Below are 26,871 nucleotides of genomic sequence, written 5' to 3'. Positions count from 1 at the left end.
GGGCCTTGTAGCCATACCTTGAAGATGTGCGCTTTGAGGATGTGGTGCCCCAGCTCCATCGTCTGCTGGCGATTCAGTTTCCCCTCTTGACGGGACAGCATGAAGGCCATTAGGGCATGGCCAGTTCTAGGTTTGGAAACAACAGAAAAAGATATGGAGCTGAATAACAGATAAAATTAACCATAAGAACACAGATGGAGTCTGGGAAAACCACACTCCTGGTGGATACCAATACAATCCTCAGTCTGAGAAAAAAACAACAGGTGATGTACACTGATAAATTCCCCAGTGCACGTTTTGATGTCCCCCCCTCCCACATTCCAGGCTCAAAGGTTGCAGATGGCAAAGTCAAATCAAACATTTTCTTTAATGTTCTTTTTAAGCTGATGATTCGCTGAAATGTTCACTTGAGACTCGAGGCAAGTGAAGAGGTTTTCCACTTCATTATGGGGCATTATTCCATCTAAAGCTGGTGTGATTAGAGCTACAAAACTGTCCGGACGAGACGAGCCCTGCCTAACTAGTGCTGGAGGTGTGTGTGTGTGTGTGTGTGTGGGTGGGTGGGTGGGGGTGGTGGGTTAACAGAATACAAGCCTTGTGCTGTCCTTCCCTTTTTCAACAGGGCTCACTATGATGTTAATTAATACAGAACTTCATTAAAAGACCATGCATGATTGCAATTTGCTTTGATCTGGTTAAAATCCTTTCTATTAATGCCTCATGCCTCCACTGTGTGTGTCTGTGTGGCAGTGGGTAGAGTGTATTTGTGCATGTTTGTTTGGCAGTACATTCACTTTTAAAAAGGGGGAAATAAGGCGTAGCAGTAGCCTTTTTCCACCTCTGGGTTTCCTCTGCCAGAGTCTCTGCCTTTGTTCCTGATGCCGGTGCTGGAAGGCTGTGAAAGAGCCGGACATAAAGACAGGTACTGGTCCGTTCAGAGCAGCCCCTGTATGGGCAGAGGTGAGACTAAAGCTCAGTGGGAAGTACAAAGGCGAACCGCAGTGACATCATCCGGTTTATTAAGTGCGTGACAATGGTTGCTAACAAGGTTGCGTGGTCTCCCGAATCACAATTAGGTAGCATCGCCAACGCACAACAGCCTGGCCTGCGGGGCATGGAGGGCACAGCAGGGAAGTGATCCTGTTCTGCAGATTTGTCATTTCCTTAGCAAACTCATACAAGTTAAAGGGAGAAACACAGCAAATTACTTGTTAATATTTCACATGGCCGCATACATTATTATATTGTAGCCAGTTTGTACCCAGCTAAAAAGAAGTCCAAGTTCTGGTTCAATGCTCGACTACATATACATTTGTTCATTTTGAAGTTTATTGGTGAGTGAAGCAAGATTACTTAGAACACACACCAAACACATGATGTCTACAAACGAGTTAGAAGTAATGTATGTTTTCCTTTCTCAACCACGTGGCTGTTGGACTGAACCGGTGTGTGTCATGTATGCCACAGTATATGTAGGCCTGCTGGCCTGCTTGTCATTATGTTTAGATACTGGTGAGCCAAGACAGTTATTCGCCGTCTTACCCAAACTGGGGTTCGTAACTTAACCAGAGTGCACCTCAACCTTCACCTGTGACCCGCCCAGTGTGTATCAGACCTCAGTTTTGCCCATTTGCATTCACTCGTACATGAGCAGAGTTGATCCCATCCTCGGTTCTCCCTCTTTACCCCAGAAAGGATCCATATTTGGTTTCCCGGATGCTGCCCAGCAGGTCATGGGTATAACACCGCTAGATCACTAGTCGGCATCGTTTATGTTCGGAACTACGACGGTATCTGATCGTCTTCGAACCTCTGACTTTCGTTCTTGATTAATGAAAACATTCTTGGAAAATGCTTTCGCTTTTGTTCTGTCTTGGCCAGTCCAAGAATTTCACCTCTAGTGGCACAATATGAATGCCCCCGACCGTCCGGTGGCGTTGGGCGGCACGGTGGCCCAGTGGTTAGCGCTGTCGCCTCACAGCAAGAAGTTCCTGGGTTCAAACCCTGGGATGACCTTGGAGGTCATCCTAGGTCGTCCTCTGTGTGGAGTTTGCATGTTCTCCCCGTGTCTGTAGTGGGTTTTCTCCGGGTGCTCCGGTTTCCCCCACCATCAATAAGACATGCATGTTAGGGTTAATACTCCTGTCTGTGCCCCTGACCGAGGCATGGCAAGAAGAACTGGAGTTGGTCCCCAGGCGCTGCACAGCAGCTGCCCACTGCTCCTAGCTACACAGCTAGCATGGGTTAAATGCAGAGCACAATTTCGCTACGGGAATCATTAAAGTATCCCAAAATCATTCATTCATTCATTCATCTTCAGCCACTTCTCCGGGGTCGAGTTGCGGTGGCAGCAAGCTAAGTAGGGCACTCCAGACGTCCCTCTCCCCAGCAACGTCCTCCAGCTCCTCCTGGGGGATCCCAAGGCGTTCCCAGGCCAGATTGGACATGTAGTCCCTCCAGAGAGTTCTGGGTCTACCCCGGGGTCTCCTCCCAGTTGGCTGTAAACCTCCAAAGGAAGTTGCCCAGGAGGCATCCTATATCAGATGCCCGAACCACCTCAACTGGCTCCTTTCCATCAAAATCAAAATCAAATTAAAAAAAAAAAATCAAAAATACCCTGCTTTTAGCCCATCAGCAGGTGCATGTAATCATGCATGTAGCCCCCATCATAAACCTTGCTGTTTGCTGCTGTAACCTCGCCTCTGGGTATTGTTTGTTTGTACTGATTAAGAAGCACTTTGTTTCAGACATACTTTTCAAATTAAACTGTTTTTGTACAACAGTCAAACGTGCTGAATTTCAACGCTACACATTTCCCCGCATTGCAGTCAGACAGAGAATCCCATATATTTCTACATTCACTGTATATTTCAGACCTTTTCAGATCAGTGTCAAATAACTACAGTTAACCTCAGGAGACTGAATAGCAGGATGTATGGTGACATTCCCTGCGCTGCTGCCAAACACCAAGGGCTTAGTACCAACAGGAGAAATATTACCTGTCAGCTGCTGCTCTTGGATGGAAATATAAATTTAGTTGTTCCCTTTGAAACCGAGGTCCCTGAAGGTTGTAAGACTATAAATGGGTTTAGTTGCGGATAAAGTAGGAGGCAGTAAACAGTGAGCTGTTTACCACCTCCTTAAAAGAGTTAAAAAGACTGGGTTGATATGATTCCAACAAACAGGGACAAAGTGGGGATGTGCAATCTCTTTTTGAGGAAAAGGAACATCTCCAAGGCAGAAATTAATCATGCTGAACCTATCGATCATGATTTTCTCCTTCATTGCTGCACAAACAAGAGCTCCAAGGACTTCTTCATCATGGTTTACTCCTCAAACCAAACGCTGGGGAAACGGTGTACGCTATTTACAATTCAGAGAGGATCTACAGCCAAATAAGGTTATTATTTCTTACATCTAAAGAGTAGTCTACAGCAGCTTCCCCAAACATCCCCTGGCAACCCTGATGTTCTACTGTTGGGCTGAATTACATGCCACATTCCAAGTCAGATCCTCCTTTACTGCGAGAATAATATGATAAAGCTTCCATCCGCTCAACTCTCTCTAACAGATGGTCAAACCTCCAAAGGGCTCTGTCAAGTTGATGTGGGGAGCAGTCAAACATGATAGAAATTTTGAATTTTGATGTGAAATTGTTTTGAGATTATATCGACTACTGTCCCTGAATTTATATAACTATCATCATGGTAAAGGGGAGGGGGGGGGTCATGATTTTCAACATTAACTAGGCTACATTGTGTAAGAAAATGCAAATAACAATGCTACATGCAGCACATATATAGTGAATGCCACCAAAAGCCACATAAAGACAGTGATTCACTGAGTTTGCCACTGATGTCACTCGCGGACATTTTTCCACACAACTTTGGTTGAATTTTAGAGTTGCACAGAATACTGCTCAATATTATGACTGCTGATGGAATGTTATCCCCATTATATATATATATATATATATAGAGAGAGAGAGAGAGAGAGAGAGAGAGAATGCTGAAAAATGTCATTGCTTCCCTTTAAATTTTGACTTGCCTTGAGGGAGTGTTGTCTATGACCATTTAATCTATTTCCTAGACATAAGATTAAGGTCTTATGTTGCGCAGGTTAAAAGTAATCTCTCTGTTGCAGCAGGCTATTCTACAACCCCCACACTCTGCACTTTAGCATAGCAACCACAACATGTTTACTGTACATCCTGCTGAAGCAACACTCTTACCTTGGGTCACAGAGGAAGTCGGTGCTCTCTCCATCAGCCCTCCACACAAGCCACTCTCTGAAGGAGGGGTGGCAGAACATGCGTGTCTTGTCACGCCGTTTGATGAGGAAGCAGGAGAGCAGCTCCATGCGCTGCTGGAAGTCCTCCCACGGCAGCTCGCCACAAATGCTGCCGGCATTGATGGCGTGGAACAGCTGCTCGTCCGTCATGGGGTGCAGCGAGGCCAGCGCTACGTTGAGGATTGGCAGCGAGCGCTCGAACGCCGAATTAGTCATGAACTTCATATTACACTGCAGCTGGTAGAGCTCGGCCAGCGACACGGGAACCACCTTGTAGCTGGCGCTCTTGATGACGAGGTGGCCTCTCTCAAACAGATCCAGGGTCAGTTTTAGGTACAGATAGGAGCCCTGGCTGCGGGAGATCAGGTGGCTACTCAGCTTGCCCACAGTGACGGGGTCGGCCTTGCCATTGAGACTTATGTTGTTCATGATGTCCTTGCTGCCATTAATGCGGTACTGGATGTAGGCATTGAGGTCATTGTTGATCTCTTTGTTATTGGGGTGGTCGTCCAGGGAGATCTTAGAGAAGGGCAAGAGGCTGGTGATCTCCTATGGAGGAAACAAGGTTACGATGATGTGAGACTGATACATCGGAAGGTTACATTTGAAGAGCAATGCTGTCTTATCTCCTCATTCCTCATGAACAAATAATTCGATCAATGAGAAAATGTCCACAAGAACAATCCAAGCTCAACTGATGAATATCAATATGCAAAATCAAATGTATAATTTGCCATCTAGCAATCTCTTCTGACTGCCAGAGAAAATCATTTTGATTTAATTCAAGCAGCGTTCCTCCCATCATGAGCGCCTGTGTTTTCTGTGTTACCTGAGGAAGGTCAGCGAGCAGTAGGGATGTTATTATGCAACGAGTAATGAAACTATCAGCTCACAACAGATATTTGCCACTGGGTTGTAAATGCATGGCTGTGTAACGATGGGAAGACTAAGAGATGCCGGGGAACGACGGGAACACTTCTTGCTGGCAAGCTGAGGCCTGAGTCTGGCCCATACTTCAATCTGCCTCCTAGGGTTCGGGAAAATCAATGCACCTTAATCCTCCAATCCCCCGCCTGTGAGAGGCTAGAGAAACATTGCCTCAGTGAGATAACACCCTCTGCAGCTCATTGTCATGACAGGTAAACAGGAGGCAGAGTGGCACATATGAAAACACGTACATATAACAACGCAGACGCACAAATAATCCACGAGATGGGCTAGGTGTCAGAAACACCTCACCGAGAGGCCCGATATTAGCCAAGTCAGTAGTGAAGAAAAGCCAATCAAAACGGCCCATTCCTCCTTCCTGAGACCCTATTTATCTGTGGAATGTGTGAAGTAACACTGCAACACTGTACCGCTGTGGTTGTGATCTGAATATTGTTCACTTCCTGTGTAGCTTAAACAAGATGAACATCAATTCAGATCAAAACATTGTTTGTCTAATGTTTGTGTAATATCCATCTATAAAAAAAACAAAAACAAGGTTAGCCTAGAGGTTCTGATAAACATTCTATCCAATATAAAACTGCCTCACTGCGTCAATCACAGCCTGACTACTACGACCCTTTCACAGACATGGTTTTACCCAAGCTGTGCTTTCCGCTGTAGACACAAAAAAACTCTTTCCACACCACAGACTCATCCTAAATGTAAGAGGATTAACGGAACTGAATGTAAAAAAGACCTGCATGTAAAATATAAGTGCTGCCATGCACAGATGTAGGAAACCTTGCCATAACTGAATTCTGAATGCAGGATAAACAAACGAGCTACACTCCGTGGTGTAGAGTGAACACCTGTGCATACTGATGTGCAGTATCTTGGGCCTTGCTTCTGAATGGGCATTAATAATTTCAGTTTTAGCTGTCAGTCAGTCAGCTCTCACATTATCCCAGGCTTAGGCTCAGGCCCAGCCAAGACAATCAGCCTTGGTGTGGCTCATCAGGCTTGTCAAATCCTCAGACTCTCCCTGGAACAAGCTAAACACTGGCCCAGCTCATCTCCTCAACTGGTAGGCCCTGTGTCACTTTTGCTGCTAGCTAGTCAGCTCAAAGCGCCTTACACCTCTTTTCCTGTCATGCTAGCTTGTTTCCTGGGTCACTGACTCCCATTCCTTCTTGAGTGTTCGTGGATCTGTTTGACAGGAATGACTCTTTGTGGAGTAGAATATGACAAGAAGGAACACCACTTGAAACCCCTTAAAATTTTACACTTGTCAGAATCTACCGTGCTAGATATAAGTCAGTGAGAGGAACTACTGAAAATTAATACTGGATTCCACTTGAGGTTTATTACCAAGCTTTACTCTGTCAAGTTCAAAATCTGCATTGAGAGGGATCACTGAAAGCTGACCTAATGAACTGATTCTCTCCCTCCCTTGGCAGAAACAGCATCAACTGAAATGTAGTATTTATCGGACTGATTATTCTTCTTTTAGGTATATTTTGAGAGACGTGTCCTCTTGTAGGTCAAGAGCGCAGCAAAACCTTGCTTTATAACAAGGTCGTCCTTACCAGCAGGTTGACCCGGACTGTGACCACCAATTTCAGCCAAGAGGGGAACTTGGCAATGATCTTGGTAATGAAGGAGGCGATGGTGTCTCCATAGTCAGGTTTATGGAACTCTGCTTCATTAAGCCCGTCTATCAAGATGATGTGGTCCTCCTCTGGGATCTTGCTCTCTGGACACACACACACACACACACACACACACACACACACACACACACACACACACACACACACACACACACACACACACACACACACACACACATTTACATAGGGGTAAATGGATATGCAATGGGGGAAACTCTTCAGCAGCCCTTTCAGTGCCCTGAAAGCAAAGACATGAATATCTGAATCGATGTCTACTAAAATAAAGTTAAGAGAAGCTGAAATATATATTAAAGCTGAAATCTGGGATTTTTATCCATTAATAAATAAATTTGGGGGTTTTTTTGGTGGATTTTTTCTCTCTAATTGTACTTGGCCAATTACTCTATTTTACAAGCCGCCCTGGTCGCTGCTCCACCCCGGCTGCTGCTCCACCCCGGCTGCTTATCTGGGGAGGGCTGCAGACTACCACATGCCTCCTCTGATAGTGGGGAAGTTGCCAGCCGCTTCTTTTCACCTGACAGTGAGGGGTTTCACCAGGGAGACGTAGCATGTGGGAGGATCACGCTATTCCTCTCAGTTCCCCCTCAAACAGGCGCCCCGACCGACCAGAGGAGGTGCTAGTGCAGCGACCAGGACACATACCCACATCCGGCTTCCCACCTGCAGACACGGCCAATTGTGTCGGTAGGGACAACCGACCAAGCCGGAGGTAATATAGGGATTCGAACCACCAATCCCTGTGTTAGTATGCAATGGAATAGAATGCTGCGCCACCCAGGCGCCCCCAATAAATTGTTATTTTATCCATAGAGTCATGTTACATAATAATACTGAGTGGCATATTCACCATGGTTGGCGATGCTTTATGTTCTGCTGTTTAAACGTGTGAGCAGTGTTGGACAAGCTACTTGGAAAGTGTAGTGAGCTCAGCTACCAGTCACTCTACGCTAAACGAAGCTTCGCTATTCTGAACACCACCCCCAGAGAAACATAGCAAGGTGAGCTACAGCAGCATGGCACAAAGTAGTTCACTTCATCGAAGCTAATTATTTTTACACTGAACCAACTTCATTCCAAGTCAGTGTTACCTCGGTGATCAATAAAGCTGTCAGTCAAACGGACACGCGGCAGAATCGGTTTAGTTGACTTGTTATTAACATGGAGATGAGCTCTGCTCTCACCGCTGCCAGACCAGTCTGCCAGCAAAACTAAACACCTGCTCCACAGGATAACAAGACACAGGTGTTGAGAGTGTATGTTCATCTGTGTGTGTGTGTGCCATGCGTGCATGTACACCTGTATTTGCATGGGTGTACTCAATTTAGACTTGGGAAAATTTACAGTACAAACTACATTAACTCAAAACTCAATAGCGTGGGCATCCGGATACCGTAGCAGTCTATTCAGTTGCCTACCAATATGAGGCTCACCAGTTCGAATCCCGTGTTACCTCCGGCTTGGTCAGGCATCCCTACAGACACAATTGGCCGTGTCTGCAGGTGGGAAGCCAGATGTGGGTATGTGTCCTGGTCGCTGCTCTAGCACCTCCTCTGGCTGGTCGGGGCGCCTGTTCGGGGGGGAGGGGGAACTGGGGGGAATAGTGTGATCCTCCCAAGCGCTGCGTCCCACTGGTGAAACTCCTCACTGTCAGGTGAAAAGAAGTGGCTGGTGACTCCACATGTATGGGAGGAGGCATGTGGTAGTCTGCAGCCCTCCCCAGATCAGCAGAGGAGGTGGAGCAGTGACTGGTACGGCTCGGAGGGTGGGGTAAATGGCCAAGTGCAATTGGGGAGAAAAGGGGGGGGGGTTCCCCTCCCAAAAAAAACCCTCAAAACTCAACAGCTAATCTCAAACCACAGCAGCAAAGGCCTGCAGCTCAGGCTCCAAACAGTAACACCATGGCTAAAAAGAAAAAACATGCCCTTTAAATAACACTTTGTGTGTGTGTGTGGGTGTGTGTGTGGGTGTGTGTCTTCCCCTGCAGCAGACAAATCTCAGGCATCAAGCCCCCGGATTGGTACGTGACGTCCCCATCACAGGGAAGTGCTTCTGTTGGCCACACATGCAGGAGAGTGTGTGCGTGGTGGTGGTGTCTCTTACACGCAGATGTGTGTGTGCGTGGTGGTGGTGTCTCTTACACGCAGATGTGTGTGTGCGTGGTGGTGGGGTCTCCTACATGCAGATGTGTGTGTGCGTGGTGGTGGGGTCTCCTACATGCAGATGTGTGTGTGTGTGGTGGTGGCGTCTCCTACATGCAGATGTGTGTGTGCGTGGTGGTGGCGTCTCTTACATGCAGATGTGTGTGTGCGTGGTGGTGGCGTCTCCTACACGCAGATGTGTGTGTGCGTGGTGGTGGCGTCTCCTACATGCAGATGTGTGTGTGCGTGGCGGTGGCGTCTCCTACATGCAGGTGTGTGTGTGCGTGGCGGTGGTGTCTCCTACATGCAGGTGTGTGTGTGTGGTGGTGGTGTCTCCTACATGCAGGTGTGTGTGTGTGGTGGTGGTGTCTCCTACATGCAGGAGTGTGTGTGCGTGGTGGTGGTGTCTCCTACATGCAGGTGTGTGTGTGCTTTGTGGTGGTGTCTCCTACATGCAGATGTGTGTGCGTGGTGGTGGTGTCTCCTACATGCAGATGTGTGTGTGCGTGGTGGTGGCGTCTCCTACATGCAGGAGTGTGTGTGCGTGGTGGTGGTGTCTCCTACATGCAGGTGTGTGTGTGTGTGGTGGTGGCGTCTCCTACATGCAGGTGTGTGTGTGCGTGGTGGTGGGGTCTCCTACATGCAGGTGTGTGTGTGCGTGGTGGTGGCGTCTCCTACATGCAGGTGTGTGTGTGCGTGGTGGTGGCGTCTCCTACATGCAGGAGTGTGTGTGCGTGGTGGTGGGGTCTCCTACATGCAGGAGTGTGTGTGCGTGGTGGTGGCGTCTCCTACATGCAGGAGTGTGTGTGCGTGGTGGTGGGGTCTCCTACATGCAGGTGTGTGTGTGCGTGGTGGTGGTGTCTCCGACACGTCCTCAGCAGCTTTACTGCAGACCACAGCAGAATGCCCCACCGTGCTTGGGAACATGCAGCTTATGTGGACACCGCCACACTACCTGATCAGTAAAAGAGCGTCGCCACTCAACAGCTATTTGATCCAGAAAACAGCGGTGCTGCCACCACGCTACCAAGAGGTGTAGTTAAACTGGGGCTCAGTGTGAGGATGGCGTTTTTACAAGGGTGGAAACGGACAGCACACAATGGCGGTTGGTTCTTGCTTGCAGAGCAAGACGGAGCTCAGGGAACGTACGGCTCTCAGCTTTAAAGGGAAACCTTTATCTGGGTTTTCTAATGACACATTTCTGCAGTGAACAATACATGAAGAACCTGAGAGCTTTTAATTTTTTTTATTTCCCCCCCCCAATTGTACTTGGTCAATTACCCCACCCTTCCAAGCCGTCCTGGTCTCTGCTCCACCCCCTCTGCTGATCCGGGGAGGGCTGCAGACTACCACATGCCTCCTCTAAGACATGTGGAGTCACCAGCCGCTTCTTTTCACCTGACAATAAGGAGTTTTACCAGGGGGCGTAGCGCATGGGAGGATCACGCTACCCCCCCCCCCCCGAACAGGCACCCCAACCGACCAGAGGAGGCACTAGTGCAGCGACCAGGACACACCCACATCCAGCTTCCCACCCGCAGACATGGCCAATTGTGTCTACAGGGATGCCCGTCCAAGCCGGAGGTAACACGGGGATTTGAAACAGCAATCTCCGTGTTGGTAGGCAACGGAATAGACCGCCATGCTACCCGGACGCCCCCTAACTTGAGTGTTTTTGAGTCCTGACTCAAAAGCACTCCCCTCAGGGCGATGCTAGAGTACCCCATGCAAACAAAAAGATCTACAAGTGATTTTCTGTTCCTTGTGCAACAGTTCATTAACTTTTAATCTGCACTCTCCTGCCTGGGATGTGTGCTGCTGCACTGTGTGTATGTTGTGTTAATTGTACAATTGTGTGTGATGTGATGAGATTTGCTGTCCTGATGTAACGTGATGTTTTTACTGTATCTGGTGAGACCAAAGGTAATTTTCTGGGCTCGGCTGGAAAATAAAGTTGTATTCTGTTCTTCCCCACCAGCTCTGCTCTGCTGTGCTGCTGCGTGGAGCTGCAGGGAGGTGCTTTACTGCCCTCCGGTAAATAAGCCAGGTTTTCTCAGAGGCTCGGTAAGAGTGAGCGGTAGGGGACTTTTCTTATATGCATCTACTGCACAAAGAAAAAAAACAAACAAACAAACAGCTCACCACTCCCCTCCCTGCTGGCATGTCAGATGAAATGTGCTCAGTAAAGGCAGAGCGAGACCGTTGCTGCAGGGCGAGTGATGCTGTGTGTGGAACCGTCTCCTTTTCCCCTTGACACATTCTTGAAAAATGAAAACTAAATTAATCCTACACATGGTTTGTGGGTGATTTGCCATAGTAATGGAGCGCATGAATGAGAGCTTCACTTCCTTATAGAATAAAGTGGGTGGTTCAGTAACGCTGTAGGGGGGAATGGAAAGGACCATGGAGAGTGCTGTGCCAAGTGGTTGCCCGGTCACCTTCCACCCCAGCAGGTGAACACAAGCATGCCCAGTGCCTCTCTGATTTTACAAACTCTGTCATATTAACAGACAGCTATTTTTTATTTGCACCTGTAACACAACTGGTAAAAGCACACTGAACTAAATAGGAACCAAGGAGTGTTGTACTTGGGGGTAGTCTGTGTGAAACTACTCCATGACCTGGAGAGAGAAACTTCTGTGTGGGCAAACACACAACTACGGCTGCACGATATACCATTTCAGCATCGTCGAGATGTGCGCATGTGCCATAGTCACATCGCAGGATGTGCAATGTGAAGTTGGGCAAATTAATGCAAACACCTCATGCTACAACTTCTGCTGCTTAATACAAAAGGAAAACTCACATGGTTCTCATTCTCCATGACCAAGGCTCAGCGTTTTCAGTTTTTATTTTTCCAAAAAAAATCCGGGAATTTTTCAGTGAAAATTGGTAAAAACCGAAAATGCTGAGCCTTGTCCATGACTAAGCCACAAGAAGTCTGTCTATATAACATAATCTACTCCAATTTAAGGGATCTTGGATAAACTGAGTTTTTGTTGCTAGCGAGTGGCATACTGGCTCTGTATGCACAGCAAACCACCAATCACAATCGTTTTTGATCGGTTTCTCAAGCAACTCAAGCAGGCCCTGCGAGTCATCGACCACAACCTGAAAATGAGCGAGGAAGAGGAGAAAAACACCGAAAAGGAAGATTTGAATGAAAAAAGAAAAGCAACGTCAGTTGTATGGATTTTTAAAATTTCGAATCATCTTTAAGACCAGGTGATTTTTTTTCTTCACTCATTCATTGTTGTTGTTTTTATTTTGGTGAGGTGCAGACTACATATTCCAGCATCCCTGCCACCCTGAGAGCAGGATAAGCGGTTTGGATAATGGATGGGCCGTGCATATTTTGGAGATTTCTTACCCGTATCATATGCATTTGTCCGCTGCTGATCCTTCTCTTGGCCCTTTCACACAACATGGTTTGAGCTGCCACATATCTGACTTGGTGTTTGAGGAAGTCGCGGAGGACAGAGCATGATAGGACAGGTTTTTCCCCCTTTTTCTCCCCAACCATACCCAGCCAATTACCCCACTCTTCTGAGCCATCTCGCTCGCTGCTCCACCCCCTCTGCTAACCCGGGGAGGGTTGCAGACTACCACGTCTCCTCCCATACATGTGGAGTCACCAGCCGCTTCTTTTCACCTGACAGTGAGGAGTTTCCCCAGGGGGACGTAGCACGTGGGAGGGATCACGCTATTCCCCCCAGTTCCCCCTCTCCCCTGAACAGGCACCTCAACCGACCAGAGGAGGTGCTAGTGCAGCAACCAGGACACATACCCACATCTGGCTTCTCACCTGCAGACACGGCCAATTGTGTCTGTAGGGACGCCCGACCAAGCCAGAGGTAACATGGGGATTTGAACCGGCGATCCTCGTGTTGGTAGGCAACAGAATAGACTGCCATGCTGCCTGGATGCCCCAAAATAGGCCAACTTTTCAAAACTTCTAGCAGGACTTTTAAAACTTCCAGCAGGGTAAGTTCTGTTTTGTCTCGATGTAAGTGTGAACTTGTGTTGTACAAGTCAGGGGATTCTGACACACAATATTATCTTTTCCTCCATTTTGCCTTTAGTGCCTGGCTGGCTGCCTCATTTCTATTGGCCACGTGGGTATTCGTCACAGCACGGGCGCGAGCTCACCAACACACGAAAAGCTTCCATGGTGCAGCGCAAACCACCGGCTAATAATGGATTTCAGAGTGCAGCAGTGCGATTGTCGCGTTGTGTCTGCCTCCTGTGCGCCGGGTGTGCACAGAAGTTTTCAGCTCTCACAGTAGGATGTCCACATATTTACACACTACTTTTCAAATCTCTACAATTAAGCTTTACTTTTAATTTTTACTTTTTATGCAGATGCACTCCCCTACAAAATCCCCCCAATCATTACAGTGATTAATTCGTTCCAGAGCCATTCAAGTCATCTGGTGAAAACTCCTGTATTTTTTCATATCGCAGAAAAAAATATCACAATGTGAGTTTTTTCCAATATCGTGCAGCCCTATACACAACTATTAGACAACTAACTCAATAAACTGTCTGAGGATCTACCACGCTCAAAATGAGGCATTGAGGCCACAGCAAAGCCAAACCACCTGTATTTCACTTTCTCTGTGCAGACAACAAATTCTAATCTGCCTCTCTGGATGGCCTCGGAGATGAATTATTTTTTGCAGCCCTCCATGGCCGATAAGGCCTTGGGGCTTGTTGGAATTGCTATTTGAGACACTTGCTATATCTAGAGTCACAGAGTGCTCATTCTCCTGCACAACTGGAAACAAACACTTGAATGCATAAATATGAAGTATCTCGTGGACAAAAACGAAGGCAGTAATCTGGTGCTTACCTGCTCTGGAGTAGACTGCATATATTCAACAGTGAATTGGTTTGAGAGGGGAAAACTAAGGTGAGCCACAGCAAACTTAAATAGGCGAGTTATTGATAGAATAAGGAGTTTAATGTTGCACCTTTACGAAGGTTGGCCAGGGGCTCGAGCACGCCCCTCCGGAATGCAGCCATGGGGTCCTGGACGCAGGAGCGCAGACTGAGCATGCTCTGAAGGTGAGGCTCTTTCAGCAAAAGCTCCCGGTAGGCACTGAGCTGGTGTGCTCTGCAGAGCAGGGCGGCGATGCTGTGTACAAATTCTGGAACTAGGCAAGTGTAGGTATTATCAGCCTGGCAATAGTGATACGCCACCACCTGGGGAGAAATATAAAGGGAAGAAGGAGAGGAGGACAGGGGTTTTATTATATTGAAACACTCCTGACTTTTTGAAACCACATTACCTTAACAACTGTAAAGAGCTTACTTTGTTGTTGGCTTTGGCCACAAACAATCCGCAAAGCTGAACGCGGTGGTGCGACCTCAAAGTATTTGTAAAAGCCAATAGGCTTGTTGACTAAAGGGGCATAGGATGTGATACAGTAGCCTGGTACCTCGACTAAGCTGTCCCTGCCCTCATTCCAGTACGGCATTATTACTAGACTGTGCGTCAAAGGTATGAAACTTTGCGCATTAAAAGCCGTATGTCTGAAGCCACTTCAATTAAACCGCACCCGATGACTTTTCATACTCACCAACTCCATAAGCCCACACATAATTTAACTCCTGGTACATTTGAGAACAGGTTTTTTTTCCCCTCTCCATCCATTGATGATGAGTTGATGATAACCTTAGCCAAGCAACGCCGAAACCACCTTTGATAACCTCTGCTACTGAAACAGCCAGTGAATCCCGGCTGGAGCGCTAAAAGTAGGATAGGGCTGCTGCGGTGTTTCATGGATGTCTGATTTAGAGGGGAAGGCGGAGGGACGCAGGTTGAGGAGGAGCAGATAGATGCTGCTGGGTTGGGTGACTCTGTTCTAATTACATTCCAACCTGGAGGAGCTGACACACTTCCAGGGGCAGCAGCAGGAGGAGGAGGAGGAGGAGCTGGTGAAGAGCTCTTCCATTGGCTCTACCTCTGCTCTTGCTTGCTGCTGCCCCTGGCCAGCTGGGAAATGCAGAGCAGCGAGGATGATCAGTCTCCATAAAGGTCAAGGAAGGGGCCCCCAAAACTCTTCATTAGCTGCCATGGTAGAGTGGTTTTGCATGTTATTCTAGAAGTGCACTACACATTCAAATTCTTTGGACACAGCTTTCTAGTTATGCCACAGTGACATCTGATAGAATAGACTCACAATGGTGGAAAGATTAACCGCATGGACTAATAAATTCAGAGTAAGTACTTTGGCTAACACGGTGATGGCTCTTAGGCCTGCTGTAATCTAATTTTAACTGAGATGGCACTGAAGACTTGGCACACAGTGGGTCAGTAGGTGAGAAGGGGGCAGGAGAAGACTTTGAGGCGCAGACAGAGATTGAACTGTTTGGGCTCGTCTCAACTCCCTTTCCTTGACAGATGACAGCCGTCTATATTTCAAAATACGAGGCTGATAGTGACAGCTTGTTTAATATTGTGGTTGGTGCAAACTGTCTGGTCTGACAGCTTTGGGGAACAGGTTATCTCAAGATATAGTGCACAAAAGTGTGCAAAACTCTGCCAGCGTGTTTTCACTGACGACCGAGGAAGAACTGGATCATAGAACTTTCAGTAAACACCTCACTGTAACAACAACAAAAATAATAATAATAATAATAATAATAATAACAGTAACAAAAACAACAACAAAGGTCAATGAAAAAATCATTACATAATAGCAATTTTGTTGTTATTCTGACCGTAACCTTTATCTTACAAGAGGCACATTTTGGGAAATACAACTGAACAGCACAGTAACAAGTTACTCAGTTAACCTTTTGTACAATAATGTACTAATCATGGGTGTCCGGGTAGCATAGCGGTCTATTCCGTTGCCTACCAACACGGGGATTGCTGGTTCGAATTCCCGTGTTACCTCCAGCTTGGTCGGGCGTCCCTACAGACACAATTGGCCGTGTCTGCGGGTGGTAAGTCGGATGTGGGTTTGTGTCCTGGTCGCGGCACTGGTGCCTCCTCTGTTCAGTCGGGGCACCTGTCTGAGGGGGAGGGGGAACTGGGGGGCCCACATGCTACGTCCCCCTGGCAAAACGCCTCACTGTCAGGTGAAAAGAAGTGGCTGGTGACTCCACATGTATGGGAGGAGGCATGTGGTAGTCTGCAGCCCTCCCCGGGTCAGCAGAGGGGGTGGAGCAGAGACCGGGACGGCTCGGAAGAGTGGGGTAATTGGCCGGGTACAATTGGGGAGAAAAAGGGGGTGAAGGGGAATAATAAATAAATGTACCGATTCTTTTTCCAAAAAGGCTGTGGCTAACCCTTTTTTTTTCCTTTCCCCTCTGTACAGCAATTTGAAAAGTGGACCAGCTGGTGTGGTCCTCTGCAAGCAGACACACATAAAGGAATGAAGATAAATGATGGTTTGCTTTCTACTGTGGCAATATGCATGGCTGATACAAAAAAAAAACGTCGGAAGGAAGCAAGAAATTAAGCAAGAGCAAGACTTGTGACATCACACAGAAGTCAAGAAATACCACATGTTCAATAAAACTGCTGGTTACAACTTTGACTTTGTATTTACAACTGAGAAATCTGTCAAGGCACCTGAAAGATAAAACTACCACGTCGGCCCATTTCAATCCAAAGCCCAAAGGGTCCGCTACCTCATCAATGACCCATCAACTGCGATGATCACCATATCAAAACATACATTTCTGCAATGCAACAACTGCTGCAGCTCTACATCTACTGGTGCTGCAGTGGATTTGCTGTGAGTAAACACTGCCTGAAATGTAGCACCGCTATAGCGAGGAGATATTGATCTTGTGATTAACTGTGAAATTTAACCACCTCCGTGCCTACGTTATGTCAGGATTTTCAATCCAACACTTTGAAAAAGGAAAAGATGAAGCGTCTTCCTTTTCATTTGACAGAGGCTGCTCTGTGGTGGATCAGTTCTTCACACATCAGAGGAACAGAGTGCCTGTTGGAACCACTTTCCAGTTTAATTGGCTTGGAGGATACTACTTTGAGTTTCATAGGTGTTTAGATGTGCTTCAGTGGCATAAAGCAAGCTGTCTGGCATGTGAACTATAGCATTCCCACCAGCAGAGGCAAGCTGTAGTCTTCTCATGCACCATTTCCCTGTTAAGGAGTGATCCATGACAGGGCAAAAGTGCAACACAAACTGTAAAGATGGGTAACAAACGAGAATGGGTGCAGCTTGAAGCCAACACACAAAAACATGCACTCATTCATGCATGCATGCAAAGCACATGTGCTTCTGAAAAACCTATTTCTTGACAGATTTCTGCACTTTGGCTATTCTCAATTCACGCCCACTGATCATTTTTAAAGGGATGAACTAAGTCCTAAACTAAAATAAAAGAAAGTATGAATTTAAATACCAACTTTGAAAAATTGTGGTTCAGATCTACAGATCGTAAATATAGTCCTACAGTTTAACTTTGTCACTGTTAGCTGTCAGCAGGCTAACCCAGGCACTGAGGGTGTACAAGCCAGTGCAGTCTTAGTGCCGGTCCCAAGTCCGGATAAACGGGGAGGGTTGTGTCAGGAAGGGCATCCGGCATAAAACCTTTGCCAAATCCAATATGGGGATCATAAATCAGATTTCCATACCGGATCAGTCGAGGCCTGGGTTACCAACGACCGCCACCGGTACTGTTGGCCAGCAGGGTGCCGGTGGAAACTATGTTGGGAGAAGGAGAGGGGGCTGGCATGTCCAGAGATAGCGGGAGAGGAGGAAGCGTAGGAGTGTGGAGGTGAGAGTTAGAACTTTGATAGTTGGCACTATGACTGGTAAAGGGAGAGAGCTGGCTGATATGATGGAGAGAAGAAAGGTAGACACACTGTGTGTGCAAGGGACCAATTTTCAATAAGGGCGATGTGCAGAACTGTAGCAACTACAGAGGTATAAAGTTGATCAGCCACAGCATGAAGATATGGGAAAGAGTAACAGAAGCTAGGTTAAGAGGAGAGGTGATGATCAGCAGCAGCAGTATGGTTTCATGCCACGAAAGAGCACCACAGATGTGATGTTTGCTTTGAGAATGTTGATGGAGAAGTATAGAGAAGGCCAGAAGGAGTTATATTGTGTCTTTGTGGATTTAGAGAAAGCATATGACAGGGTGCCGAGAGAGGAGGTGTGGTATTGTATGAGGAAGTCGGGAGCTGCAGAGAAGTATGTAGGAGTGGTGCAGGATATGAATGAGGGCAGTGTGACAGTGGTGAGGTGTGCGGTTGGAATGACAGATGGGTTCAAGGTGGAGGTGGGATTACATCAAGGATTGGTTCTGAGCCCTTTCGTTTGCAATGGTGATGGACAGGTTGACAGACGAGATCAGACAGCAGTCTCTGTGGACGATGATGTTCGCGGAATGACATTGTGATTTGTAGCGAGAGTAGGGAGCAGGTGGAGGAGAGCCTGGAGAGGTGGAGGTATGCACTGGAGAGAAGATGAACAAATGTCAGTAGGAGCAAGATGGAATACATATGCGTGAGCGAGAGGGAGGACAGTGGAATGGTGAGGATGCAAGGAGTAGAGGTGATGAAGGTGGGTCAGTTTAAATATGTGGGGTCAACTGTTCAAAGTAACAGAGAGTGCAGAAGAGAGGTGAAGAAGAGAGTGCAGGCAGGGTGGAGTGGGTGGAGAAGAGTGTCAGGAGTGATTTGTGACAGAAAGGTACCAGCAAGAGTTAAAGGGAAGGTTTACAAGATGGTTGTGAGACCAGCTATGTTGTATGGTTTGGAGACAGTGGCACTGATGAAAAGACAGGAGGTGGAGCTGGACGTGACAGAGATGAAGATGATAAGACTTTCACTGGGAGTGATGAAGGAGGACAGGATTAGGAACGAGTATATTAGAGGGACAGCTCAGGTTGGACAGTTTGAGACAAAGCAAGAGAGACAAGATTGAAATGGTGTGGACATGTGTGGAGGAGAGATGCTGGGTATATTGGGAGAAGGATGCTGAATATGGAGCTGCCAGGGAAGAGGAAAAGAGGCAGACCAAAGAGGTGGTTTATGGATGTGGTGAGGGAGGACATGCACGTGGCTGGTGTGACAGAGGAAGATGCAGAGGACAGGAAGAGATGGAAACGGATGATCCGCTGTGGCGCCCCCTAACGGGAGCAGCTGAAAGTAGTAGTAGTAGCTGTCAGCAGACTAGTCATTTAAAACTCGCAGAAGGGTTGAATAGCTCTAGGATTATTTAAAGCTTATCTGTAAAACCCAGAGAAAATGCCGCTGTTTTATGGTAAGCAGTCCATCAGTGAAGGTAGCATGTTGTTTCATAAACAGCCCAGGAGAACAGACATAATAAAACAAGCAGCTACAGTCAATGAGAGATGGTTATTCAAACTGCAATCAAACTTTCTGAGGGGAAACAATTACATGGCCAAAGTGTATGCAGTAAATCTGTATTAAGAAAATAGGACAGTCAGTCTTCCCGTCATCCCCCACACACCCCTGCAATTTCAATAACAGCAGCCAGCCATGAGATGTAGTGATGAATACTAAAAAAACCAGAATAAGGGTCCGCGGTCGTGTAGCGGTCTAAGTATCGGCTTTGTGTCGACACAGTTGCTTACTGGGGACCGGGGTTCGCACCTTGGTCTTGTCAGATCCGATTATGGCTCGACTCGATGAAGCAGCAATAATTGGCAACGCTGTCTTCGGGAGGGGGGCGGAGTCGGCTTGTGTTCGTCACATGAATGCGTCTGTGTGTGTGTTGGAAAAAGCAGGGGTTCGGCCTGGATTCGCCTTCTCACGAAAGTGGCGAGGTGTCTCCTTCGAGACTGCCGGCCAGAGAGATGCAGTTGGCGAACGCATGCAGTATGAGGGTGGTGTTTGAACTAGAATAGGGATCGATTGGCCACTAAATTGGGAGAAAAGGGGAAAAATCAGAAGTAAATTAAAAAAACAAGAAGAAGTTGGGCATCTGGGTAGCGTAGCGGTCTATTCCGTTGCCTATCAACACGGGGATCGCCTGTTCGAATTCCCGTGTTACCTCTGGCTTGGTCGGGCATCCCTACAGACACAATTGGCCGTGTCTGCGGGTGGGAAGCCGGATGTGGGTATGTGTCTTGGTCGATGCACTAGCGCCTCCTCTGGTCAGTCGGGGCACCTGTTTGGAGGAGGGGGGGGACTGGGGGGAATAGCGTGATCCTTCCACGCGCTACGTCCCCCTGGTGAAACTCCTGTCAGGTGAAAAGAAGCGGCTGGTGATTCCACATGTATCGGAGGAGGCATGTGGTAGTCTGCAGCCCTCCCCGGATCAGCAGAGGGGGTGGAGCAGCGACCGGGATGGCTTGGAGAGCGGGCTGATTGGCCAGGAACAATTGGGGGGAAAAGGGGGGGGGGAACAAAAAAAAAAGAGGAAGAAGTCAATCGTGACCAGTTTGTTACAGGGTTAGTCAGTGTGGTCGTGTCTATAATGTGAATTCCTGGATATTAAGAGAGAGAGTAGCGTTGGTCGGGCGAGCTAGAGAGTGAATAAAGAGAGGGAGCGGCGATAGCGAGGTGAATGACCAATAAGGGCATGGTCGAATATGATGATATGTTGTTACGCCAGCTATAGATGGAAAGTAAACAGTTTGAACAGGTCCAAATCCCCTTCCTTTTCTTTTTTTTAATGTTTCTCCATGCAACAAGCTGCCATCTTGAAAGCAACTGCTTGTATTGGTTTTTTCACAAGGCCATTCTGAATGTTTATTTTCTGGCATCATGGGGTACGGCCAACTTACTGTCAGCCGACATTGGTTGTAGCTTCGTCGTTCAAGCAAACACGCAATGTGACTGTAGTCTCACTTCAACTCGCAGAGTCGGACGGGGGTTTGTATCAAGATTTCACCTTTTTCCTGTCATACAATGTGACATATGATAAACCTTCAAGACGGCCACAACTGCACAGTCTGTGGGGGCCTTTAAGTGTGGGGTTTAGGGAGTCTGCCCAGGCTACGCTTCTTGTTCTGAAATGTAAGGAACAGTGTGATTTTCTGCACAATCGACTCAATTTGAGGCTATTCTGACCATACAGTTGCAGTGTTCCCTTGGCAACACAGAGGGTTTCTGTGGGAGTCTTTGCCCCACACAATGTGATGTGTCTCTGTGTGTGAGCAGGCGTGGCAGTCTAAAGGCCTAAGGTTTTCAACTTGCGCCAACCTCTCATATCAACTCAACGCTGCTCTGAAAGTCAGACGCAGCCGACTTTGATATTGGACCTGCTTCTCAAGGCATGGTTGTTTAACTAAGCTCACCGATGCTCAAATCAAACAAGCCTGTAAAATAAAAGGCCTTCTGAACAAAGACCAGCGCCGGGATTGTCTTTCATAAACCCACCAGATCTCCTGGGAATTTTTATAATAGACAGGCCTCATATCAAGCGAAATGATTATGAACAAACATAAATCAACTGAGTGCGGCCCATGTCATGTTTTTGCAATGCATCTCATACATAGTAAAAGAAATACTGTCAAACATCAGTGCCTTTTCCGTATGGGAGTGCATCGATAGCGACTCAGCAGGGGTAGAGAGTAGGACAAGGGAGATGAAACACAGAAGATCTATAGACTCATACCTACAACAGTCCCTCATCTGTCTCAACATATTATGATCACTTGCACACAAAAGAACAAACAAAAACAAAAAACTTCCAATGTACTGATGATCTCATTTAGCCAGGAGTATATTAGGGAATTTTCTAATTCATACATGGCATTGGCAGCATCTTGGTGATTTCTTCTTAGTGCCACATTCAAACAGGAGGTCTTACCTTGGCGGCCAGGCGTTTGACAGCCTCCTCTCTGCGCCTCTGGATCTCAGGGGTCCCAGGGCAGCTGTTATTGCTGCTCCTCAGGGTATTGGTGGCACTGGGAGGTGGAGTGGGCTGTGGAGGCTGACTGAGAGGGAGTTCTGCGTTGGATTCTCCCCCACCTACAAGACATATCGATATACAATGAGTCACACTGGCTGCTAGACTAATATTATGAACAATGACGACAGCATGCATGAATGTGTCACGTGACCGATACCATCAGACTGAACGCCTAACCCTAGTGATATTATTACAAATTCAAGTAGTTAATGTGAAACTTATTGTCCTTGCTGTGCCAGTGATGCAACATGTTGCAATAATTAAATCAGTTATCACCACAAAATTTACTGAAAATTTTATTGAATTAAGTGGAAGGAAATTTGAGCTAGAAGTCGGAGCCCAGGTTTGTTTACATTTAGCACAGATGCTCTCAAGTGAGTGACTCGTGTAAATTTAAGTGCTGGATTTGACCTGATTTACGATGATGCAACAGCCAAATCTGTTTTATGTAACCCCTCTGACAGCTTTAATATGTTGACACATTTAACATGCTGCTCTTGACAGAGGGAAACGATGAGGCAGATTACACAATTTTTAAAAGTGCCATATAAATAAAGTTTTATTATTATTATTATTATATTATCATTCCTGGCAGCCTGTCCAAGGTGTCTCCCCGCCTGCTGCCCAGTGACTGCTGGGATAGGCTCCAGCATCCCCACAACCCTGAGAGCAGGATACGCAGTTTGGATAATGGATGGATAGATATTATCATTATTATTATTATTATTATATTTGGCCATAATTGGCAAGAAGTACAGATTAATAGTCACTGAGGGAGAAGCTTTTTTGGGGGGGGGGGGTGTCATAGCATAAGCAGACATAACTGGTATTCCGATCTACAACGCAATACTAAAACCACCGGCATGAAGCATAAAACAGACAGTGATAGGTGTATACTACAATGATTACTTTTGGGGGAGGCACTGGGACTGTTGGAGGCAATCTGACGCATGCGCCCCCCGTGGCAGCTCAGCGCTACTAGCCGGGAGATAATGGCTGTTTTGCCATAGCCCACACTTCCAAGCACAACAGCACCGCGGGTTTCTGCGGACTCGCCGGCTTTCAGCACATCCTCCAGCTGCTGAAAGAGCCAATCACGGCCCACAAACACCGAGTCCATGGTGATGCTTGGCACCTCGAACAGCAGGGGCTTGAGCATGATGTCCACAGGCTTGTAGGGAGCAAAACGTGCTGGGGAGCAGGAAGGAAACGAAACAAATAATCATCAAAAGGAAATACGGGTCATTATTTCACTTGCATGTATAACCTTTAACACTGAATTACAGACACTGTGATGTTGTACCAGACATTGGCAAGAAAACACCTCAGCTCACTAATAGAACTACCCCGTGCTTTGTCAGGAATGACACAATGTTTTCGTATATTTACGCCTCCACCTCTTACAGTACCTACAAGCTCCTCCAAGTTCTGACGGAGGAGGTTTTGACAAAATGATGCAATGAATATACAACAGCCAACATTTCTTGAGGGTCCTGGCTCGAGCTGCTGTACTAATTTATCTATAAATAATATTTCCTCTGCCATGCTCTTCTGCTTGTACGTTTCTTCTCAAAATGTGCACAACAATGAACTATGCCACCAATCTTGAGCTCTAATGCTTTTTGAGAGAAAAAGAAGGTGAACACCAATACAAAGTGACTGAACGACTGCTTTTGCCTGCGAGGACATAGACGATCCAGTCTCAATTCAATTTGTGGTATCCACTACTAACACTTCTACTGTGATAGTTGAGAGAGCGAAAGAGAGAGGGAGAGAGAGTGAGAGAGCAAGAGAGAGAGAGAGGGGGGAGAGTGAGAGAGCTAGAGAGAGTGAGAGACAGTGAATGAGTGAGTGAGTGAGAGAGCTAATAAAGCCCTTTGAATTTGAGTGAGAGAGCAAGAGTGAGAGAGAGTGAGAGAGAGTTAATAAAGCCCTTTGAGTGAGAGAGAGTGAGAGACACCATGAGAGTGCATGAGAGAGAGAGATACAGTGAGAGATAGAGAGTGAGAGATAGAGGGGGAGAGTGAGAGCTAGAGAGAGTGAGCGAGAACAAGTGAGTGAGTGAGAGGGCTAATACAGCCCTTTGAATTTGAGTGAGAGAGCAAGAGTGAGCGAGAGAGTGAGCGAGAGAGAGAGAGAGAGAGAGAGAGTGAGCAAGCGAGTGAGCTGGTGCTATAATTTTATAAGAAGCGCTGACAAAATGGATGTTGGTTTAAAATGCAATGTATAAAGATCCATATATAGACCTGACCCTGGAGAAGCGGCTGAAGATGAATGAATGAACACACATAGAGACGGGGTGATGCACACACATTACAACAGACTTTTTTTTTAAGGCAAAAGTGATCAGTACTTTTAACTTCACTGTCACTGATTCAAGGACCAGTGAAGAGGGAAAAGAAGCTGGCAAAGTTTTCAGTGCTTACTCCTAAACAGGAGTAGGCCTACAGGCTACTGTGGAGGTGCCTGCCCACATTCCCACTTCTGCAGCAGAAGCTTCAAACACTGCGCCACACCTACTTTCTAACACGGCTACTTACTTAAATCTAGCACTAAACAATGACCATGACAAGGCAGCCAGCAATAATGGGGCGCATGACTTTACGTCAACATACAAATAGTTCAGCTGAAAACACCACAACACTAGAGTTTCCATCCACCGGGACATGGAGACTTGAGAATCAGCACAACACCAACTTTATGTTGATAGCAGGAGGTTTTTCAGAAGAGGGATAAATATTTTGAGTGGCTAATGATATCATACTGAATTATTAATGATCTCAAATACCAAGTGTGTGGGATTTCTTTCAGCACTGAGCTTTCAAAACACACAGCCGAAAGATGTAGGAATATGAACCAACGAAACTCTAACTGCTGCAAACAGTAAAGATGGAATAAAAAAAAAAAAAGCAAGAAAAAAAAGGGAACGATACGTGGATACGGACAACCTAATTCTTAAGCTGTGGTTTTTTTCCCTCATATAATCAAGTACAACAGCAGCTTTATTTGACCAAAATGAACCCAAAGGCCTCTGCTTTTGGATGGGCCCAAAGATGTCTCTAGGCACAGAGTATAGTTACAGTACCTTTGGAGTCCTGAGGCGGCCTTCCTCCCGTGTTGTGCCAGGGTAGGCGAATGGACGTCCGGAGGGGTGTATTGCGCTGTTCATCAAGAAAGCTCAGGTCTTCCAGCTTGGTAGAACTGGTAGCTGCAGATACAGAGAGATTGAGAGAAACAGACTTAGATGCATTTGGACTTGTTTTCGTCAGAACTACTGGAAAGAGGTACAGGTAGGCGTACAAGCGGGACTCAGAGCTACTGTGGCATCTGGCATCTGTGAAAAGAAGAGGGCTGAAGGAGAGGCGGGCCAGTGTGGCCTGGCATTTGTAGCTCCCTGGAGGTGGTGTGGGCAGGTACAAGTATGGCATGCAGGAGAGCAGCATCCTCGAGCCAGGACAAAAAAAACCCTATTCCTTTGATTGGAGCTGACAGCTACACATGGTACAGCAGTGAGAGGTCTGTCCCATTGAACACTCCCCCTGGACTGTATAGCGAAGGCATGTTAACATCTAAAAACTACAACCTTTACTAAAATTACGGAGAGCCAAAACCAACTGCAGAATGACATACTTGTTCTGCACCATAGCCCTTCAAGAGACTCGGAGCTTAGAGGTGTTACCCAACGAAATGCAACACAAACCAGACCGCATATCGGCAAATCACCTGTTTTGCAACTGTCACTCTCAAATGGTACGTGTCTCGTTTTGACACGAGACTCGGCGTATACAGTAGGTTACCTAAGGAGGCTACGACGGCGACTAAATGAAGCAGCTGGCTCAGAGAATGGCACGTGCTCGGCAAATACACAGGAGAAATGCATTAAAACAACAAGGTCCCTCATCTTACTGCTGCTCCCGATGCAACAATACCATCACCATGGAGACCCACGCGCTCTCGTTCCTACTGAAGAGGAGAATCAAAGCCTCTGTTTTCCAATTCTTCAGCTTCGGCTGGGAGGGACGGTCACAGGCAGTCACGTCTCCTCTCTCCCCTTCCCTTCCCTCGGCTTCGTCGCCAACTTCCTCTCTGGAACGTTCTGCTAATTTAGAAATCCTCTGTTGACGGCACAGCAACGGAGGAGGAAGCGGCCACCAATACAGATCTGACAGGAATAAGAGGATACCTCTCATGGACATTCTTTTTTTCCACCACAATATCTACTCATTGACTAGAAAGTATATTTGGCAAAACCAATTCAATGCGAACCCCAAACCCCCAAATATGAAAAATAAAAAACAAATAAAAAAACTTAAAATCACAAGTGGAATTCCCCCCCCCCCGCCCACACACACACACAAACACACACACACACACACACACCAACAGAAACAGCCAGTCCTAGTATTAGACAATGCAGGACAAGCCAGAACACAGACATCCAAGAACTTCTAATCCTCAAAACTCCAGTCAAAGCTGAACAGCTACTTACATCCAGTAGGACAGCCAGAGAGCAGGGCAGGACAGCAGGTGCTGTATGAGCCCACGCCTGGTTCCCAGTATGGAGCAGGCTAGGCAAGCAGGGCTAAAGTCCCCCTTGGCTACAGCTCTGGGGGGGAAAGCTCCCTGTGGACGAGCTCCCCGGGGGCAACCGAGTGATTCTTCTGCCCCAGTGCTCCCGTCCAGGCACACTGGCAGCATTCAACTGGTGAGCGGCAGGCTTGGCAGTCAGCTCACTAGCGCTCACCCAGTCACAGTATCCACGGCACTAGGCGCTCGCTCAATGAATGCGGAGCTTCCCGAGAGTCTCTCTCCAACAACCCCACTCCACCACCATCACCACCACCTCCCTGCCCATGCCCCCCCCCCACACACACACACAGCAAGCAAGCAAGCAGTGGAGGAAAAAAAGGAATAAAGAAGATAAAAAGAAGCAGAGAAATCTGGTGT

The 26,871-nt window shown here is 47.1% G+C and overlaps 2 protein-coding genes across 6 annotated transcripts in view; one reads left to right on the top strand and one right to left on the bottom strand.

Annotated features, from left to right (window-relative positions):
- The window catches only part of LOC130120845 (WD repeat, SAM and U-box domain-containing protein 1-like), a 57,931-nt gene extending 41,427 nt beyond the window's left edge, over positions 1 to 16,504 (top strand). Inside the window, exon 12 of the mRNA XM_056289626.1 lies at positions 16,378 to 16,504. The gene's annotated coding sequence lies outside the window, so the exon portion shown is untranslated. The remainder of the gene's footprint in view (positions 1 to 16,377) is intronic.
- Positions 1 to 26,871, bottom strand: part of tanc1b (tetratricopeptide repeat, ankyrin repeat and coiled-coil containing 1b) — a 147,536-nt gene that overhangs the window by 21,465 nt on the left and 99,200 nt on the right. For all 5 annotated transcript variants that reach the window (XM_056289620.1, XM_056289619.1, XM_056289622.1 and 2 more), the window contains 7 exons: positions 25,010 to 25,132; positions 22,834 to 23,115; positions 21,823 to 21,983; positions 14,023 to 14,254; positions 6,807 to 6,973; positions 4,232 to 4,839; positions 18 to 126 (listed from right to left, as the gene is read on the bottom strand). In XM_056289620.1, coding sequence (XP_056145595.1) covers positions 18 to 126; positions 4,232 to 4,839; positions 6,807 to 6,973; positions 14,023 to 14,254; positions 21,823 to 21,983; positions 22,834 to 23,115; positions 25,010 to 25,132 — 1,682 coding nt within the window. The remainder of the gene's footprint in view (positions 1 to 17; positions 127 to 4,231; positions 4,840 to 6,806; positions 6,974 to 14,022; positions 14,255 to 21,822; positions 21,984 to 22,833; positions 23,116 to 25,009; positions 25,133 to 26,871) is intronic.

Source organism: Lampris incognitus, chromosome 11 (assembly GCF_029633865.1).
Source record: "Lampris incognitus isolate fLamInc1 chromosome 11, fLamInc1.hap2, whole genome shotgun sequence".
In the NCBI taxonomy this organism is placed as follows: domain Eukaryota; kingdom Metazoa; phylum Chordata; class Actinopteri; order Lampriformes; family Lampridae; genus Lampris; species Lampris incognitus.
The sequence above is the reverse complement of the archived record's forward strand: the minus strand, read 5'-3'. Positions and strand labels throughout refer to the sequence as shown.